Source organism: Metopolophium dirhodum, chromosome 5 (assembly GCF_019925205.1).
Source record: "Metopolophium dirhodum isolate CAU chromosome 5, ASM1992520v1, whole genome shotgun sequence".
In the NCBI taxonomy this organism is placed as follows: Eukaryota; Metazoa; Arthropoda; class Insecta; order Hemiptera; family Aphididae; genus Metopolophium; species Metopolophium dirhodum.
The window spans coordinates 37325403-37347809 of record NC_083564.1 but is presented as its reverse complement, the minus strand read 5'-3'; the positions used below and the strand labels follow the sequence as shown (position 1 = coordinate 37347809).

The window sequence follows — 22407 nt, the reverse complement described above, 5'->3', positions numbered from 1 at the left end:
CTTCTGTGTTGCTGGTCCAGGTACATCTGCTTATGCTGTGCTCCTAGCCCTCCTATATACGATTTCGGTTCCTTTGATGGATCCTGCGCGTGGACAGGGTGCCCTTGAGGTGGCTGTAGCTGGTTCACAAAGTTGATATTATCGCAATTTAGTGAAACTGCCGCCTCGTAATGATAATTTGTTGTTGTCCGCTCTTCTTGATTAGCTTGCCAAAATAGAATGTGGTTTCTAACTATGAGGTTACGTCTAGGAGACCATAAAAACTCAAGGAGAACTGCCTCTGAGAGTAGAGTAATACTTATACACTAATACGTGAATTGATTACCTATATATGTTATATATTAGTACGTAAAGCTATTCCTTTACACCATGATAAAAACAATTTTATAGTAATACATTAATTTTATGATCGACCAGTCATTGTCATTATTGACTAAGATTATGCAGTCATTGATAATTTAGTCAAAGAAAGACTAACAGCCAACCGGGTTGTGATAAATTAAATAATATATTTTTTATGGAGATTATGTATGGACATCACTTATTCTCACATGGTAAGCTGCTATGTCACTTTGACGTGCAAAACCGATTAGCAGATCGACAAGTACATTTATTTGTTTTGCATTTTGTTTTGCAGTGGCACCGTTGAAATCCTTGAGTTCCCATAACACTATTGACCCCATCCGCTTCACGAAGTGTAATTTATTTTTCCGCAGATAACCTCAGGATGTTTTCAAGGAGAATAAATTTTTCTTTGCAAGGGAAAATTTCTGTTCTTGTGTATAAATGTTTGAGAATACTGGTCTCTGTACCTTAAGTATATTTTTATTAATTTAAATTAATTTCCTAATTTTGAAATTTGCATACCTACCTAATTTATACATGCCATTTTCTATACTAATGATAACAGCCAATAAATTTCGGACTGAACATATAGCTAAGTGGTTCTTAACCTTTTTTAGTTCAGCGCCCCCTTTATCGTAATAACTAACTGCTAACGCCCCCCCCCCCCTCATGCAAAATCAAAATGTTTTCTTATAATCATATATATATATATATATATTATATATTTATTTTTATTCATCAGTATATTATAACATTATTAACTAAAGTAAAAACTCTTATTTTTACATAGTAATGGTTATATTTTACACCACTTAACATAAACATTTTACTTTACTGTACAAAAAGAATTACTTAACTACATACGAAAAAAAAAATTATAAAATGTAAAAATTATACCTATCAATGACTGCCCTGAGCCTGATGAGTAGCTGCTAACGTGGCGATGTCTGGTTCGATATTGGTCAAAGCTAAACGTAGACCACCTTTGTTGTAAATGTCCAACCGATTTCTTTGTTTCGTCAAAAGCTGAACAACAACGCTGAATCCTTTTTTAACTAAATACGTTGACGGGAAAGAGAGAAGCAACAATTTAACTTGTTGCCATAGTTGTCGATAAGTGTCTTTAAGCTTGATCCAGGCAAGCTCATAACCAACCTGCTTAAAAACAAGATGTGCCTCGCATTTGTAAATGAGGTTCGAGATCTTCCACAAATTCAAACGAAAATTGATCTAAAATCCAATTACAGATTTGTAACTCAAGTAGGTCTTGAAATCTTGATTTCATGTCTTTTTTGAGCTGCAAAATATAATCAGTGAAAATTAGAATTTTGTCTTCTGGAATTAAACCATTTGCGTCTGAACATGACTTGAGATTCGGAAACTGACTCAGTTCTTGACGATTTATGTTTGTTCTGTAAAGATCAAAATTAAAAATGAATGAGGAAATTATTCCTTTGACTTTGATAAAGTTCGTCTTATTCCCTTGAAGCTTCAAATTGACTTCATTCATTTTTTCAAAAATATTTGTGAGGTAACCAATCTCAATTTTTTGTTGCTTCGAATTTTCTTTTAAGACAAGATCAATTTAATTCTGAATAATTTTGAATTTTTATTATTTTATATTAATAAATTGTATTATTTTTAATCTCCAAGTTTGAAAAAGCTCACCACCCCTTCAAAACGATCGCCCCCCCCAGAGAGACCAAAATGCCCCCAAGGGGGCGGTACCGCCCCCGTTAAGAACCATAGCTAGACGGTCTAGCTCGATCAACATCGGGAATTGAAACTCGAACATTTTTTGGCTTGATTTTCTAAACATTTTGCAGATAATTGTCTTTCATTCAATAATTCGCCTTGTCTAATATGAACTAAAATATAAAAAGCAATTGTTAGTCGTTGTGATTGTTTTTTTTGAATAAATAATTTGAATCACAGATTGGCTCACTTATAGTTGCTCATTGTTGACTAGTTGAACACCATTAAGAATATTGTTAATATCGTCTTCTTGTCTAATATTAATAATATTATTAATATTTTCAATATCTTCTACTTGGTTTAAATTAGCGGTTTCATTCAGCGGAAATCCCAATGACGCAACAACAAGTCTTACAGGACACCTAAACACCGCCTCGTATGGTGATCTGCCAATTTCTATTAAATAACATGTGTGGGCAAGTTTATTTTCAACTAATTTTAATTATAGATTTTTATGCACTAAAATCAAAATATGACATATTATATAATGCAGCGTTTCCCAAACCATGGGTCGCGACCCATCATTGGGTCGTGAAATTTTTTTGATGGGTCGCGACTAGCAGTTACGATTACAGTTATTTTAGTCGTAAAACTATTTTTGTGACAGTATAAATGGCTGATAAAGTTGGCATATTTAGTAGATATTTTTACTATACTTAATGATTTAAATTTTCGATGCAATGTAAAAATTTTGACATTTTTGATCAATCAAAAAAATTGCTTCGTTCAAAAAAAAAATTATTATTTACAAAAAAAAAGTAGAAATAGGAAATATTGATATGTTTTTTGTACTTAGCGAGTTTCTAGAAGAAGACGACTCAGTGAATGTTAATGATAACAAAACAATTATTTCATTGCATTTAAATCAAATATCAATTGCATTGAATAGTTATTTTCCAAAAGATATTCATGACGATTTTCAATGGATTGAAAATCCTTTTACTGTTTCTATTGAAGAGTTGAACTTCAATACACTTCTTGAAACTCAGATTATCGATCTTTCTTGTGATAAAACTTATGGACATAAATTTAAAAATGAAACTCTTGTAGATTTTTGGTGTGCAGTATATAATGAATATCCAGAACTTTCAATTAATGCAATAAAAAAACTATTACTTTTTCCTACCACTTATTTGTGCGAAAAAGGATTTTCTACCATGGCCAATATTAAAACAAAACAAAGAAACAGATTAGATGTCACACATGACATGCGCATTAGTTTATCTAAAATTGTACCCCAGTGGGAAATTTTATGCAACAGTGTCCAAAATCAAAATTCACACTAAATTTTCTATTATACTAATTTTTTATATTTTTATTATAATTTATTTTATTTATTTATTTATTAAGTTATTATTATTCAGTATATTGTAATCGTATTGTATTTTATAAAAAACTCAATGATAAAATGGATTATAATAAAAATCTTATTTATTTACGGCATACTTTTTTTTTTTTTTTGGGGGGGGGGGGGTCGCGTACCTAATAAAGATTAAATTTATGGGTCGCCATTGCAAAAAGGTTGGGAAACGCTGATATAATGTGTAGTCAAAATCGTAAAAATATAAAACACTAATAAAAAAAAAAAATTTTTAATTAGATAATTATATGGTAAGAATATTGTTATTTATTATTAGGTATTAACTTATTTTTTTTAATTTTCTGAACGAAATATTAATTTATACCTTTTTATAAAGAGGTATTAATTAATTATGTAGGTATCAAAATATGCACAAATATGTAATTATCATTAATATGCAGTAATATTTAAACAATAATTCGCTAGGTATGGGCTTCAAACTGTTATTGATCATGAAGATTACGGACGAAAATCCAAAAAATGTATAAGGATAATAATAGAAAATATAAAATCAACTACATAATAAGTTAAGTTTCTTAAAATTGTACTTTTTAATTACCCATCTACATTAATTTACATTTTTCAATAATTTATTTTACAAACTGAATGAAAAGCCGGATATTTTCTAAATTGAACAAATTGTATTCCCAATGGCCAGTCTTTAGAATTATTTTCAGCCATCCATAATGCCAAAATATCTTCGACATCGCGATTTGCTAGTTCTACCGACCCCTGGCTTTGGCTGTGCCTTGGTTTGCCATGAACTATTTTAACATCACCCCACATCACATTAAGCTCAGTTATAATAGTGTTTACAAATTCTCTTTCGTTGTTAGCGTGGAGTATTGCAGGTGCACGAAATGTGGTATAAATATCGATCAAATTAAATGCTATTTCCTCAGTACGTTTTGATTTTAAAGGTCATAGTACACATTTTGTGAGATGATCCTAATAGTTCATAATACATTTAAATCCATTAAAACTTTGACTTTGCATATCAATGGGATCAACTTGGGCTCGTGAATTGAATGCGTTATGAAGTATTGGTTTAGAAACTAGGCCTCGCTTTGGATAGGATGATTTTTTTTTCACAGTGCATACAGAGAATTTAAATAGATCATAATAGTTTCCTTGGTAATATTACAATATTTTGTCTTCAATTCATAAACCATGCAGTCCCGACCGCCATGTCCTATTGCAATGTGACTATAGTGTAAAATATCAAATAATTCGTTGTTTGATACATAATAGTGTACACTTTCTGAATCATTGCTTATAAATATAATAAGTCGTTCTTTTCCATTGAATGTTAGTACATCATACTTACGAATGTATCTATAATCTTTTACACTTTTCTTCCAAATTTTTTCTTTAGCTAATTTCACTTCTTGTAATCTTAACGTATATTCTTCTTTGCTTAAAAATGATTTATTATCCTCACATTTATTTTTTAGTAAATTAGATAATGCATGGTATAACATGGTAAAATTTTATTTGTTGGGTAAAAAAGCTTTAACATTTAATACAAGGCTCCTACTATATTGTTACAATGACATTTAAAAAATATTAAAAGTCCTTAGTCACAGTTTTTGTTTATAAGCATTTAAAGTTCAAATATTGACAAAATACGAAAAAATCACGAAAATAAGCAATTATTTTGAGTTGAGAATTCATAAAAATTTTTCTTTTTCAATCTAAGATTTGAAAATGTAATACAAGATTATCCATAAGTTTATCTACCTTTATCAAAAAAAATATGTCTACAAGAAAGTCAAATTACATTTTTATGAGCGTTTGAAATTCATATTTTTACAACATTTGATATTCACTCGATTTCTCGTGTAACGATTTTCTTATTTTGTTGTAATTAAAAAATGTGTGACTGTAGATACTTGAAAATTTCACTGAATGTTTATACAGTGGTCGCCGCTTATAGTGTTCATTGTATATAAGAATCAGCCACTTTTAGTGATCAAAAATGTCAGGAACGGAACAAACAGCCGTCTTCAGTGCATTTTTCACCGCGTACCTGTGATCAGGTTTTCGGTTATAGTGATCAGAAATAATCATGTCAGAAATAAAATGTATTGTAAAATTACCTTCATACCGTAATATCGTATATTATGTTTGAAACAGATATGTACACTGATGACAGTATACTCGTACGTATAGACTTATACGCAGTTTGTTTTCGTCCGTCGCGTTGTTCAGTGTACTGTATGTTTAGCGTGTAGACTTTAGAATATGGCTAGTAGAAGTGCGCTTTCAATAAGTGAAAAAAAGTGTCCTAGCCGATTATGATAAGCTTCCCGAGAATCAGATATAAGCAGCACAACAATTGGGCATTCCACAGTCAACATTGAATAAGTTACTGGAATCGCGTGACAAAATAAGTGACTGCACTGAATCTCAAAATAGAAAACGTAAGCGTAAAAGCAAAAAAAAGGCAACCGATGAAGCTCTTTTCGTGTGGTTTAAGCAAGCTAGCGCTATGAATGCTCCTATAAATCGCAGCATATTAATGGCGAAAGCCAATGACTTGGCCAAAAAAATGGAAAAAATTAATTTTAATGCAATTGATGGTTGGTTGACTAGGTGGAAAGATCGCCACGATATTGTTTACAAAAAACTTCATGGAGAAAAACAAGACGCAGATGCGAGTGGTGCTGATTCTTGGATTAAAACCACGTGGCCAACTGTTCTGAATAAATACACTCCGGAAAATATATTTAATTTAGATGAAACAGGGCTGTACTATAGAGCAACACATGACTATTGCATGGTTTTAAAAAATGCACCGGCCTCTGCAGGGAAAAAAAATAAAGCGAGAATCACTTTGGCTTTAACATGCAATATGACGGGTACTGTAAAAAAAAAACCAAAAGTCATTGATAAAAGTAAGGAACCAAGATGTTTCAAAGGTGTCAAGAACTTACCTGTTGACTACTTTAGCTTGGATGACATCTTTTATTTTTGAAAGTTATTTGATAAAATGGGATTCAACACTTGATCACAAAATCGCTCTAATTTTGGACAATTGTACAGCGCATCCCAACTTTTCTTTAAAGAACATTGAACTGGTATTTCTTCCTCCCAATACAACGTCTTTAATTCAGCCCCTTGATCAGGGTATAATCAAAGCTTTTAAGACTTTTTACAGGTCCGATATGAGAAGGAAAATTATTGACGCAATCGATGACGGACAAAGGAATGGTAACGACATAGCTAAGAACATGACAGTGATATAGGCAATTCACATATCACACTATGCTTGGATGAAAGTTACAACTTCATGTATAGTGAACTGCTTTAAAAAGTCCGGTATGGTTCCCATAACCACGAATGAAGTCCTTGAACTCGATTTACCCAATGTACCAGTAGATATTTCAGGACTCCAGATAGACAAAGAAACCTTCAATGAGTGGCTGGATGTAGATAAGGACTTACCAGTTTTTCAAGTGATGAATGATGACGAAATAGCTGCTGAAATAGTTTCACATAAGGAACAGGGAAATGATGTTGGAGTGCATGATGATGACGAAGTTGAATAATATGCAGAGGATCGTGTACCAGTAACCAGGAATGAAGTATTCAATGTAATTAATATATTGAGAAGAGCTATTGAAGAGCATGACATAGACACAAATTACTTTGATACGTTGAACAACTTAGAGCACATTATGATGGTTTCCATACCAAAAAAACAGGGGCAAATTACCGAATTTTTTAAAAAAACCTAAGTTTTAAATTTCGTATGTATGTATGTATGTATGTATGTATATTTTATTTGTTAATTTTTAAATTTAAATTTAATTAATATTACTGTATTTTGATATTTTGCACAGTCTTTTTAATGTTTTTTACAAAATAAAATATGTATTTAAAAAAATGTTTGTTATTTTTCGATATTTTTTGAGTCGCCGCTTATAGTGATTTCTGGTTATAGTGATCAAAATACTCTCGAACGGATGTGATCATTATAAGTGGCGATCACTGTATTATCATTTTCTATACACGATAAAATTTTGAAAATAATTTGACTCTTTTTGAGCTGTTTACGGACATTGTCAGTTCTTAATTTGTTTAGTTTTTTTTTCTATAAATATCAATAAAATTGTATTTGTTGGGTAGAAAAGCGTGAATATTTTATGCAAGGCTCCTGATATATTGTTACAATAGCAGATGAAAAATATTGAAAATACATCCGCATCATTTTTTTTATAAGCATTTAAAGTTCAAATTTTGACAACATTTATCAAATTTAAAATGTAATAATTATTTTGTAGTTAAAAATTTATAAAATATTCAAATTTTGTAGCTAAGGATTCAAAATTAAAAAAAGGTTCCAAGTAAATAAGTAAATATATAAATTACTTTATTTACAATAATATCATCAAATATACTTAGTAATATCATAGGCTGACTGACTGCATTCGCTCAGAATCGTTTTTCTTATACAATGATATTATATCATTGCATTCAAATTTAACACCATCCATTACAGTGACCCACTTGTAACCTACTGTACAGCAGAGCGACATCCACTTACCCACCTTTTTTCTATTAATGTCAATTAAATTTTCTTCGTAGGGTCAAAAAGCGTGAAAAACATTTAATCTTCAAATATTGACTTAATGTATCAAATTTTAAATTTTAAAATAATTTTGTGGTTAAAAATTTATAAAATGTTAAACTTTATGTGTAAGGATTAAAAATTTATAATAAGGTTCAACGTAGTAGTAGGTTAATCTGTTCCCAAAATATCTCAAAAATATAAAAATGCTGTTTCTTTATAGTTATTTTGTTGTAATTGTATAATATTAATTCAACTTACCGGCTACCGTATTAATAATAAGTTATAACAATACGTATAAACATAATATAAAATAATATACAATATTATATCATTCAATACAAATTTTAATACCATCCTTTATACCAGCGTTTCCCAACCTTTTTGCAATGGCGACCCATAAATTTAATCTTTATTAGGTACGCGACCCCCCCCCCCCCCAAAAAAAAAAAAAAGTATGCCGTAAATAAATAAGATTTTTATTATAATCCATTTTATCATTGAGTTTTTTATAAAATACAATACGATTACAATATACTGAATAATAATAACTTAATAAATAAATAAATAAAATAAATTATAATAAAAATATAAAAAATTAGTATAATAGAAAATTTAGTGTGAATTTTGATTTTGGACACTGTTGCATAAAATTTCCCACTGGGGTACAATTTTAGATAAACTAATGCGCATGTCATGTGTGACATCTAATCTGTTTCTTTGTTTTGTTTTAATATTGGCCATGGTAGAAAATCCTTTTTCACACAAATAAGTGGTAGGAAAAAGTAATAGTTTTTTTATTGCATTAATTGAAAAGTTCTGGATATTCATTATATACTGCACACCAAAAATCTACAAGAGTTTCATTTTAAAATTTATGTTCATAAGTTTTATCACAAGAAAGATCGATAATCTGAGTTTCAAGAAGTGTATTGAAGTTCAACTCTTCAATAGAAACAGTAAAAGGATTTTCAATCCATTGAAAATCGTCATGAATATCTTTTGGAAAATAACTATTCAATGCAATTGATATTTGATTTAAATGCAATGAAATAATTGTTTTGATATCATTAACATTCACTGAGTCGTCTTCTTCTAGAAACTCGCTAAGTACAAAAAACATATCAATATTTCCTATTTCTACTTTTTTTTTGTAAATAATAATTTTTTTTTTGAACGAAGCAATTTTTTTGATTGATCAAAAATGTCAAAATTTTTACATTGCATCGAAAATTTAAATCATTAAGTATAGTAAAAATATCTACTAAATATGCCAACTTTATCAGCCATTTATACTGTCACAAAAATAGTTTTACGACTAAAATAACTGTAATCGTAACTGCTAGTCGCGACCCATCAAAAAAATTTCACGACCCAATGATGGGTCGCGACCCATGGTTTGGGAAACGCTGCTTTATACAGTGACCCACTCGTAACCAGCTATACAGCAGAGCAACATGCACTTGCCCACCTTTTTTTGAATGATTTTCAGTATAATTTAGAGCTAAATTTTGATCTATATAGTAACTGTAATGGAGAGGGTGAGCTTATAAACCTTTCCCGCAGGTCTCAAATGCTCAAATACGTGTAGGTATACCAATACATTATACGTATAGTTATTTATAAAAAATGTTTAAATGTGGAAGTAATTTTGATATTAATTAAGTAAAAAATATAATTTCAAAATATTTTAGGAAACAGCTTTCAATAATATATCGTATTTTATTAAATTTATTGATTCTATTAAATAAGCACAATTGTTATATAAAAAATATGTCAAATAATTGTAATAACAAAATCAAAAATTTATAATTTTTAACATGAAGTGATACATTATTTTTAATCAGTTATAAACTAAATATCCTTGATAATTTCCGTACTATCGACAAATTTGGCGTTCACTGTGTCTTATTTTTTACCTAACTCTTGATATATAGCGACAGCATTAGTTTCTGAAAGATTTTACATAATAAGTAGCACTGAATTGGCGTAATAATGTTTTAAAATTTTTCATTTCTTCACACTAATGGATAGATTCTATTGGATTTGATGTAATTGCCCAAATAATATTGTTAAGTGGATTAAGACAAAAATACATACAAACTATTCCTTCGATTAAATAAATAGTTATATGGATGTAATATATGAAATATGGTAATGGATGTATAATGGTTATAATTTCTATATAATATGTCAAAAATATGCGAAAAAATTTAATAAAAAATGCAAATCATAATGCAGTAGTTTCTCTGTTTGGTTTTTTGAAAATTAACTTAAAATATATGTTCCAGAATCACAAATTTAACATAAGCAGGTCACAATACTAAAAAAAATGGTTGTGTGTATATAGACAGAATAGTGAATAATTTACTATCCAATACACATATTTAGACGCACCCAGTACAACTCGTCTTGGTACAACTCGTCGTCTCAGAATGAAAAGGTTCTATTGTAATTTTTGTTACTGTTCAGGGAAACGTTTTAAAGTGAGCTCGTACCTATCATTCACATATGAATTAGAACCTTTTCATTCTCTGTATCTCATTGAATAATCAACGGATCAATAGAATTTTACGATTGAAATATACAACAAAAAATATTTAAAAAAATTGATTTAGAACCTTTTCATTCTGAGCCGACGAACTCGAAATCTTGCCTATATTGAATTTAATTAATTTAGTCTGAATACAAATTGCTTGAATAAATATAAATTGTAAAAAATTATAACTGTAATTAAAGTGTAAAATATAGGTGATTCGTAAAATATTTTTTTTTTTTTTTTTTTTTTTATTTTATTATTATTTATTTATTAATTAATTCACGGAATAAAAAATTCCTTATTTAGTACAGTACATAACAATAATTCAGTAAAATAAGATAGCTAACATATACAAGGGGTGATAGCCTAAAAAATACAGCAGAATTACAGGCACAGTAAATATAAACTAAAATAATTAGGACACAAGTAAAATTACATACAACAAATGTACAAAAATAACAGAATATTAAGGTAAACTGAGAAAGGAGGGGTCCTCGTTAGCCAACCGCATCATGCGGTCAATTGGTTTGTTTTTACCGTAATTGGTACAGTGGAGAGGTACAGCAAAAGGAACTCGAGACCTTGTGGCCCGATGAGGAACTTTAAAGTTTACTTGGACGAGCAGTGAAGGGGCGTTTAAGGAACCATCGATTAATTTTTTTAAAAAGGCCAGATTAGCTTTAACGCGCCTATCTGCTAAAGATGTAAGGCCAAGTGCGCGCAATACTGGAGTATAGTCATGAGGAGGATGGACAATTTTTAGCATGTAAGCTGCAGACGACAGAAAGCGCCTTTGTACTCGCTCTAAGTGGCAAGAATCAGTTACCACAAACGGGTCCCAGAGCACAGACGCATACTCTAGCATGCTTCGGACTAAAGAGCAGTAGACAGTCTTGAGAGATCCAGACAGCTTGAACTCATTCATGGTGCGCATTACGAAGCCAAGCGATTTGAGGGCTCGGCAGCAGATGGAGTCAATGTGAGGGCGGAAGTTCAGATCAGCAGTGAAAAGAACGCCCAAGTCGCTATTGCTTGCAACTCTATCAATCACTGAACCATTGATAGTGTAAGAATAATCGAATACCAACCGGCGCCTGGTGAAGGACATAGCTTTGCATTTATTAGTATTAAATTGGAGGCCAAGAGTGCTAAACCATAAGCTAATGGAATCTAACTCGTTCTGAAGGGCGAGACAGTCAGCTTCAGATTCGATTTTTCGGAAAAGTTTCAGGTCGTCAGCGAACATAAGGAATCTACACTTAGGAACAGCCTTCGTAATTCCATTTATAAATAACGAAAAAAGCAGGGAAGACAAGTGACCACCTTGGGGAACACCAGATGGAACAGGGACGACAGCAGATTTTGATCCAAGCACTTTGACCCACTGGACACGATCGGACAGGTATGATTTAAACCAGGACAAAATAGGTTCGCCAAAACCGGACTTATATAGGATGTCAATGAGGATAGCGTGGTCGACACGGTCAAATGCTTTCACAAAATCAGTGTAAATCACGTTTACCTGGGAGCGATTTTCAAATGCCTCAAGGACAAAATTATTAAACACAATTAGGTTTGAAGTGGAAGAACGTCCGGGTCGGAAATCATATTGTTCGTCGACTAGTACAGAGTCAACCGAGGGCTGAATGGATTGCAGTACTAAGTGTTCGAAAAGCTTGGCAATATGACTTAGAATCGAGATGGGTCGATAATTCGTGACGTTAGATTTGTCGCCAGATTTGAACACAGGGGTGACTGAGCTGATTTTAAGCATTGATGGAAAAATTCCATCATCCATTGAACGCCTGAAGAGTAACCATAAAGGAAAACAGAGGACAGATCTGATGTTATACAAAAAGGTCCCAGATAGACCATCAGGGCCAACGGAGTGTACATTTTTTAGAGCAGCTAACCCGTTCTCGACATCATCGACACTGAAGATGCAGTCAGAAGGTAAAGTATGCTGCGCAAAGGAATAACAGATAGGCTACTTGCTGGGGAAGGCACATAGACTGAGTTAAAGTAGGATGAGAAAAGACTGGAGATGGATTCAGGACCAGTGGCAGTTAGATCATTGAGGTGAACAGAGTTGGGAATACCATTGCTAGATCTACGCTTACGTACAAAGTCCCAGAATAAACGAGGATTAACTTTAAGCTTGTTTTCGGTGTTATCCAGAAATGTTTTATAGCACTTTTTATAATAATACTTATACTGAGCGCGCAGGTTAGAGAACTTGTTATAGTCAGCAGGGTTACGTGATGCTTTGTATTTAGCGTGCATTTCTTTCTTGGCAAAAACAATGTTTTTTAGATTTTTAGAGAACCAGGATGGAAATTTAGAAGGTTTGAAAACAACTAAAGGTACAAAACTTGTGACACAGTAATGCAATGCATCGTACAATGCACACGTAGCAGAATCAATATCGGTTGTTGCTAAGGTTTCTAACCAGTTAAACGATGATAAGAAGGCACTAATACGAGGATAACAGGCTTTACGAAAATTATAATATTTATGACATCTATCAATAGATGGTAAGTCATCTACAAAAGTAAGCATAAAAACTAAGGCTGGGTGGTAAGGATCACAAGGAACCACCCCAGTAACGGATTTCTCTATATTGATCCGAGAATCATTTGAAAAAACTAGATCAAGGAAATTGCCATTGGAGTTGGGTATGTGATTTAGCTGGAAAAAATTATTATATGCGAAAACGTCAGGAACGCAGTGGATTGCAGGGCCAGAAGAAGAATAAATTAAGCCGAAATCGTCATTAGACCAGGATAGGTCAGGAAGGTTAAAATCACCAGAGAAAATAAATACGGAGCCAGGATTGGCGTCGATAATATATTGAGCAGCAGACATAAAGGATTCATATACCGGGATAGGGCTACTAGGAGGAATGTATACGGAACAAACAATATAAGCAGTATTATTTACATAAAATTTAACGAATAAATATTCAACATTGTTTATGAGTGCAGGTAACAAGTTATGGACCACATCGTTACGAATGGCAACGAGAACTCCTCCTCCTCTACTAAAACTACTGGATTGACTACTTCTATCACACCTAAATACAACATAGTTGTGTAAACCTAATTCCGTATCTTGGAAGCTATTAGTAAGCCACGTTTCAGTTAAACAAATGAAAATATAATTAAACACAGCAACATTACATTTAAAAAGACAAAGTTTGGTTCTTAGACCTCTACAGTTTTGATAGTAGCCCATGGGTAGCTTCACTCCTTGGCTGATAAGTTTTTCGGGGTGTTTCACAACACCAGATCTGGAAGTAGGTGAAGCGTACGCCACACTAAGAGGAGGACAGGTAGACGAACATGAAGATATCAGTTTTTTGTAGTGGCGTCTTGAATCATCTCAGGAGCAAGACGACCCCAAAAACGTTTGACCATTACACCATCGGGCCAGAATACAGGATCGAGGACAATATCCACCTTATCCGCAGGCAGACGAATATGGAACGAAGAGTATGATGGATGCCTTGTAACCATTTTGCTGATGGTCACGTCTGGGTAACCATTGAACAGCTCAGATTCTAGCAGGGCAGTTGTAACACTTGGATCAAGCCTCGAGACAAAAATATCAACATGCTTACGCACAGGCACTGATGACAGCTTGGAAGATGAGTTCTTTACAGAACCAACAATGCATTTTGATTTTACAGACGAAGTTTGACTGGCAGTCAATTGATTTGTGGGTTGAGTAGAACGATTACCCGTAACCGAGTTCGGGTGTACATCAACTGGCAGTTTAAAGAGTTGAGCATTTGATTTGGGAGTTTGGGCATTAGGTGCCGCATTGAGGTGGTTGAGCTTATCATGTAGCTTAGCGTTACTAAGAGCCACTGATTTGAGCTCCACAACCACGGATTGGAGAATATTAGCAATATTAATTGAGTTTCCATGCGAAGGCGATACAGGATCAGAAGAAGAATCTTTTAAAAACTTAGACAAGTCGTCACTTAGCTTCACACCAGCGGGCAGAGTCTGCGCCACTATATAGTCAACGAGCATGCTTTTAGTCCATTTGTTTAACTCGGAAGAAAGAAGATCATTGTTTTGAGTCATTATGTGTTTTCGACTAACTGGTGAAAAACGTGCGGATAAACAAAGGACAAAATAAAGCGCCTTAGCAAAAATAAATAGGCCAAATAGTATGCACCCGGCGTAGACAACAAAGATAGGCGGCGACCTTGGCACGTGCCGGATTCGAATTACGAGATAGCCTCCACGGGTCGACGCTGCTTATCGATGTCGATAAGAATTCAACCGTAATTAGGTGATAGTATAAAGTTATAATAAATTATTACCTTTCAATGATGCGCACACTTTAATTAACAAATGATTGAAAGTAAAAAATTTAGAATAAATAGTAATCAGACTGACTCAAAAACGACACCAGTCGAAGCACGCACTTTTCCGGATTTAGTGAACTAAAAAACGCAAAAAACGGGTAACTAGTTACGAAGGAAACTTAATACAGGCACAGAGCGTTATTTGTATTGTCGACGGCCAGAACAAATTTTAACTTATTAACATTATAAAATCTTACTTTTTGTAGCTTTTAATTCTATTTCCCACTCTGGTTCACCTAATGGTCTGCATCCTGAAAATTAGTATTAATTAGATAGGTAAATATTGAATGATTAAATAATTAAAAATTTGGACATTAAAATGCTTAGATTTTTAAAACAAATTTTAGTATTGGTAGTGCAATTAATTGAAAACAAAATAACAAGAATCACATGATAAATGATAGATCTCTAATTTTGATCCACGTATACTTGAAGTTATGTCATCTATTGAAATAATAAAAAAACATACTGCTGAATTATTTTACATATTGTTAATTTCCCGAATATTTTCAGAAAATATATTCTTTAGGATTAATTAAAGATTTAATTGGACGTAATCTAATTATTCCAAACTCTTTATTTAATATAATTATATTATATATTAGAATACAATATTATAAATATATATTATAACTTCAATGTTTGATGTAGTTATTAATAAAACCCATAATATTTAGGAATTGAAGTGAATCGAGAAATTGAATTATATTTAGTGCCTCCTTACATAAATATAATATACGTACTTATATACTGTTGAAGAAATAGTTAGATTAAAATATTTTACCGGTATTAATTAGTCTCATTACGTATACTTCATAGTCAACTTCTCCACTAAGAGCCCGACCTGTTAATTATAATATGATTTATTTATTAAATACACTGAAATTAATAAATATACAAATACTCAATTGCATAATATAATAGTTAAAACGAATGTCATTCATGTATTGCTTTAATACATTTTTTATGCATCATTATTAGAGCAAGGACTGGAACCTTACCGAAAAGAATCGGTTTTTGAACCGGAACCATTTGAATATTGGTAACCAAAACCTCACCAAAACCCTTATTTAAATTAAGTTTAATACCGGAACATTACCGGAACTGCTACAGTGTTGCCGCCAAAGTCAAAATAAATAGACACGCCAAAGATTGTCCGGCCGTATCAAGGTCGCGTTTTCGCCGTCGTGTCTAACGAGACACAAACGGTCAGCGGCGTTGTTATGCAATCGGCGTTATCGGCGTACTACGGTCAGTTATATGCAAATATCGCAAGAGCCATCACGCCCAAAGGGTGCAAATTCACCACCTGAGAATTTTAATAATTTGGATTTTTCAAGTAAAAAATAAAATATAAAAATTCCTTCTCTGTTAATTTATAGTTTTTATCTTTGATTATGAGTTATGACCAACAATATGACAATATTGTAAATACCTATTTTAAGAAACCGTCGTCTGTCGAATTTTAGAATAGGGTACAGTGATGAAAGAACGCTAATACCACGTGTCTATTAATAGATTTATTTTGGTCACTAATGATATTATTATTACGATACGGCTATTATTTGAGTGGCAAAATTCAGGCAATTTTTAATTAATTACCGTTTACAATAATATAAGTTTTAATTTTTACAAAGTGTTCCAAACGATCGGGTATTCCTGGCGAGTTTTAGTTTTTCAGAATAAAATTTAAAGTCACCAGAAAATTGTCCTTAGATCCTACGAAGCACTTTGTAAAAACTAAATTTTATATTTTTGTGAACTGTAATTGAAAACTTGAAAATATCAACTTTTTCAAATCATAATTAAAATTAAAATTAATATTAATAACGGAAAATATTTCGTACGATCTACAGACATTTTTCTGCTGAATACAAATATTTTTTCAGAATCAAAATCAGACAATGTTAGCTAACTTTTTCGTTACCAAATGTATGCTTTTGTAAGATTCGTGTTGTGAAATTGTTATGGGTATCGAGTTATTGACATGTGCATGCGCGTACGATAGAGGATACACGCATTTAATTTCACTCACACTAATAATCATTTACAACTAACACATAGATCCCGGGTGGCTATGAGAAGATTAAAAATTTCCTAAATGTTTCCCCTTAAATAAAGACCGTAGCGAGGCCCCTTAACAACTGTGGAACATATTATGGGTTGGTGTATTTGATTCACTCATTATAATAATATATTAGTGAATACTGTATAAAAAAAAAAATAACGGTTTCCAATTTTTTTAGATTTCGGTTTTGAATTTAATACCGGTTTCCAATTTTTTCCTGATTCAGTTTTGACTTTAATACCGGTATCCAATTTTTTTCGGTTTTGTTTTTGATTACGGTTTCGGTTTCGGTTTTAAAACGGTTTGTACCGCTTTCTGAAAATGGTTTTGAAAACGGTTTATACTGCTTTCTGAAAATGGTTTTTAAAACGGTTTCAAGCCCTGCTATTTACCATTATTTATTAGGTAATAATTTATTACTAATAAATATTGGATCTGTAGGTACACACTTAGAAAGCTGTTGTAGATTGTAACAGTACGCCAGCGCATGCGGTGTTGAGTTTATCTAGATAAATTATCTAGATAAATGTTATTTTATCTTTTATCTTATCTAGATAAATAGAGATTATTAATTTACACAGTTATCTAAGGTAAAAATCACCGTTATTTAGATGAATTTATCCAGATAATTTAATTTATGAAACGGCCTTTGTTTATTATTATTTATAGGTAGACAATTAAGTAATTTATTTAGTAGGTGATTTTTACTAATAACTATCGACATTTTTGATGACATACTATTAAGTTATTCTATATTTCTACGAGCTTACAGAGAGTTCCATAAACCAATATAAAAAAAATTATCCGATAATTTATCTATAAAAAATAAATAATTAAGTTATCTTTATCTTTATCTAGATAAAATTATATTAATCTCGGCTCAACACTGAGCACATGACATAAAACGGTCTTTTTCAGGACCAATCAATCAGAACGCAGTATTACCGCGCAAACGACCAGGATAACTCGGAACCCACATTACAGGGCCTCAAGTTGTCCCAGACACATAAATTCAAAATATAAACGTGGGGGAAGCTGCCACAAAGCCCCAATGCAGGGTGAACAAGATCACTTTCCGTACCGAACATAAACACAACCGCACACAGCGGTTGCGCACAATTTACAATTCGGTATGGAGGACAGTATATATACCGGACGATTTCGGGCACACACAATCAGTCTTCATTCAACCTTCTACCGAGTAATACTACAACACTTAGAAGAAACGAAGACCTGACCATTCGACGAAACCCGCCACCAGTCGACGACGAGCAGACCAGCAGCCAGATGTGAACCGGCCGTAATTCGCTTCCAGATCAAATTACCTAAGCCCGCCATCAAACGATATTGCCGCACGACGCTGATCACCAATACACGTGGCCCGGCACCCAGTGATCGACCGATACCCACCAACGACAACCACGAGTCCGCGGCCACCAATCGCGAGGCGATCCGAGCGATCATGAGCGACGATTCACTGGCACGCCTGAAGTACCCAGGGGCGCAGCCAGTATAGTTGCCGCCGCTGTGCTCGACTAATCGCCGACACATAACGCCGATCATACCATCCGCCAACACTGACTCCAACGATCAAGAGTCAACGGACCTCCCCGTCACCCCTCTGAAAACTTGATTGAGTCAAACCCCGTGTACAATATGCCATTGTAGCCGCTTCCTGCGAGTCACGCGCAACGATATATTGACCCCATCCATACGGCGACTGTAACACGCCGATATCCTCAACATATTTCCTATCACTGTAAATAGGACCAGGCTTTCGCTGGTCGCGCCGAGCTCTCACCGCGACTGTCCGTCTATTCAGGCCGGCCGTCGCACTCGTGAATCTCGCTACCCTTATTATTTTGTATAATAAACATATATTACGATAAATAAAGAATAAGACGTAATACCAAAACCCTAATCGTTCTTATTCCGGACGCCGGTCCGCAGTGACCGTGCCGTCTCAAGATTCAACACCAATTTGAGTTAATCTCATACACATTTGCACGTTATGACAATTACAGTAGTTTGTTAAGCGTGATTCTCAAATTATCCCGGTATTATGGTCCTCTTGACTTCCAAATTAGGTTAAAATAACAAAAATTATTGGTTATATTAAATTGCATATGTAGTTTGATTTAGTATCATATTAGTTCTCAAATATACACAACACATTTTATATTAACTACAAGCTTATTGTTATATTGGGTGTTGTATGTTTTATTTTAAGAATAGATATGGCCAAACATTTTAAAACAACATCAACATAACGTTATCGTAAATATTTTATTAATTGAAATAAATATTTAATTAATTATTTTTGAAAATAAATTGTAAAAAATGCAAAATACGAGGTCTGGCTTAATTGCTTCAGACGGTCAACGTTACGAATTCGGTCTGGCTACCCCCGGATTGTTTTGACTACCTACCTACAGGCTACAACTTACCTATCGACTACCTAACCAGCTGGTGAAACTAACAAAATACATGGTATTTAAGAGAATGTTTTTATAATATGATTTTGCATAATATTCATTTCACGTGTGTCACTTTAAATAGGAATGTAATTCTTAATTTTTAATTTTAAATCATAAAAAAATTGTTTACATATCTATTAATTTAAATTTCTATAAACACTATTATGAGACATAACACTTATACTTATTGATCATAACTCATTATGTTACCATGTCATTACTAAAAATTACTGCCTAACTATTGTTGTCATAGCGCCCAAAGGCCATATTTATATAGTTACATCATAAATTATTATTATAATTGTTGCCTAGTTGCATTTTAACTAGATAAGTTTAATTTATTTATCTTGTCATCTTGATACACAATGTAATTTCATACGTCCATACCATTACTTTTATCTGGGTAGGTATTTTAATAGGTAATGTTATATAAATACAATTCTTTTTGATGCAAAAGTACTGTATAGTAGGTAACTACTACTTAGTAATATCAATACAATTTTATTTGTTGGTTAAATAGCTTAAAATTTAATAAAAGGCTCCTAGAATATTTTTTCTAAGGCAGTTGAAAAAAATTTAAAAACCCATAGTTACAATTTTTTTTATAAGCATTTAAACTTCAAATATTGACAATCAGTTCTGCGATAGCAGTCAACCGGTGCGCACGCGTTCTCTCTGTGCGCCTCTAATGTGTTTACTGTTCTCCTTACCTACCTCAAATTTCACGAATTTGCTTACAGGTTGTAATGTTATTCAACTTCCTTCTGTTTTGTACGATTTTTTAAGTTATCTTATTCACTTGCTTCGTTACAAGTATACAACACAAAATAAATATTTCGCAAACCGCCTGGTGCGTGTATACGAATTATACCGTATACGTCGTTTCTTATCAAGTGCCGCCGCGGCGGCCTTGTTATCGTAATTACTATTATATTAATAAATACGCTATCGCTGTGCAGTACCTCGACTCTACCATAGTTAAACTAATCACAGTTCTATTCGAAAATGGCAAATGATAATAATAAACCTGCTTCCTCGTCCTCAAACGTAAATAAAAATATTGGATCTCATTCGAACAAAAATACAAACAAAACTAACAGTTCTCCAGACGGCGAGTGGAAAACTCTGCAAAAATCAAAAAGAAACCACTCGGACTCCTCAGCTTCTGATAATCCTACATCACCCAAATCCCAACAAATACGTAAAAAATTATTTTCTAGAACAAATCGATTTGAAGTTCTCTCTCAAAATTTTAACACAGACGAAAACTTGGACGACAATCTTATCGATTTAGAACCGCCGATTATTCCGGATACAATCAAACCACCTCCTCCTATATTCGTTAAAGGAGTTGAAGACTTCCCCGAACTATGCCTGGCCTTAATCGAGCTCATCGGTGTCGATAACTTTATTTGTAAGTCTACCTCTGATTGTTTAAAAATTCAAACGTCGAACCCTGTTGCATACAGAGCATTAGTGCATTTTTTTAGAGATGAAAAGGCTCAGTTTCATACGTATCAGCTCAAGGAGGACAAGCCTTTACGATTCGTTATCCGTAACCTCCATCCAACCACACCATTAAAACTAATCAAAGTTCGCCTATTCGAGGTAAGACAAGTAACTAATGTTCTCCATAAGGTAACTAAAAACCGCCTCCCCCTCTTTTTTGTTGATCTTGAGCCTACTACTATAGCAAACAAAATCTTTAAACTTTCATCGCTATTGGACACCAAAATCAAAATAGAAGAACCATATAAATCAAAAGTTATTAGCCAATGCCTGAACTGCCAAGAATACGGCCACACAAGAGATTACTGCGGATATCCTTCACGCTGTGTCCGCTGCAGCGCATCTCATCCATCCACCGAATGCACCAAACCACGTGACTTAGCAGCCAAATGTGCCGTATGTTCTGGTGACCACCCTGCCAATTACAAAGGTTGCAGTGTCTACAGGGAACTACAACGTCGTAAAATACCAACTACAAAAAGTAACTTCTTACACGGTAATATTAAGCATAATGTAAACAATTATAAGGTTAAAGCAAATCACCCATTACCAACTTCATATGTAAATAATTCAGCTCCCCCCCCCCCTAAAACTTATGCTCAGGCCACGTCTAACCAACCATCACAATCCTCCCCTTCAACTCCCCCAGCTGATCCAACTGATCTAAATGCAACCATTTCTTCCTTTATGAATGAACTAAAGTCACTCATAAATCCACTGATCGCTCTCCTAACTCAAGTAATTACTTCCCTTCTAAATAAACAAAATTAATAATTCATTCACTAAAAATTCATTATCAATTATATTATTCAATGCAAATGGTCTAAAAAACCACGTCAATCAACTGCAGAGTGTGCTATTCGATAAACGCATTGACATCGCTCTAATTTCCGAATCCCATTTCACAAAGCATTCCTACATATCTATTTCTGGTTACAGCCTAATCAAATCCAACCATCCCGATGGCACAGCTCATGGTGGAGCAGCCATACTCATAAAACACAATCCTAAATACTATTCACTTCCCAACTACTCTCAAAACCATTTCCAATCATGTGCTATCTCAATTACAATAAATTATATCCCTGTTGTTATCGCTGCAATCTATAGCCCACCTAGGCACAATTTAACTAGTGATAATCTTGCTGACTATTTTGACTCAACGGCCAATAACTTAATCATCGGTGGTGATTATAACGCGAAACACCAAAGCTGGGGTTGTCGAGTCACCAACCCTCGTGGAAACTTGCTCTATAATTTCACCAATATGAAAAAATACGAAATTCTCGCACCTCCTGGGCCAACATATTGGCCAACCTCAATTAGGAAAAAACCTGACATTTTAGACATCTTCGTCACAAAAATTCCTAGCAACTTATACTATTCAATTAATAATAGTCTGG

General features: G+C 33.2%; 1 protein-coding gene and 1 pseudogene across 1 annotated transcript in view; both read right to left on the bottom strand.

Annotated features, from left to right (window-relative positions):
- Positions 1–688: 688 nt before the first annotated feature.
- Positions 689–4941, bottom strand: LOC132945717 (uncharacterized; annotated as a pseudogene).
- Positions 4942–9779: 4838 nt separating this feature from the next.
- The window catches only part of LOC132945716 (uncharacterized), a gene marked incomplete at its 5' end in the record, with an annotated part of 40162 nt that continues 27534 nt past the window's right edge, over positions 9780–22407 (bottom strand). Inside the window, 3 exons of the mRNA XM_061015472.1 lie at positions 9780–9985; positions 15148–15201; positions 15735–15794. Of these exons, the coding sequence (XP_060871455.1) occupies positions 9942–9985; positions 15148–15201; positions 15735–15794 (158 nt within the window). The remainder of the gene's footprint in view (positions 9986–15147; positions 15202–15734; positions 15795–22407) is intronic.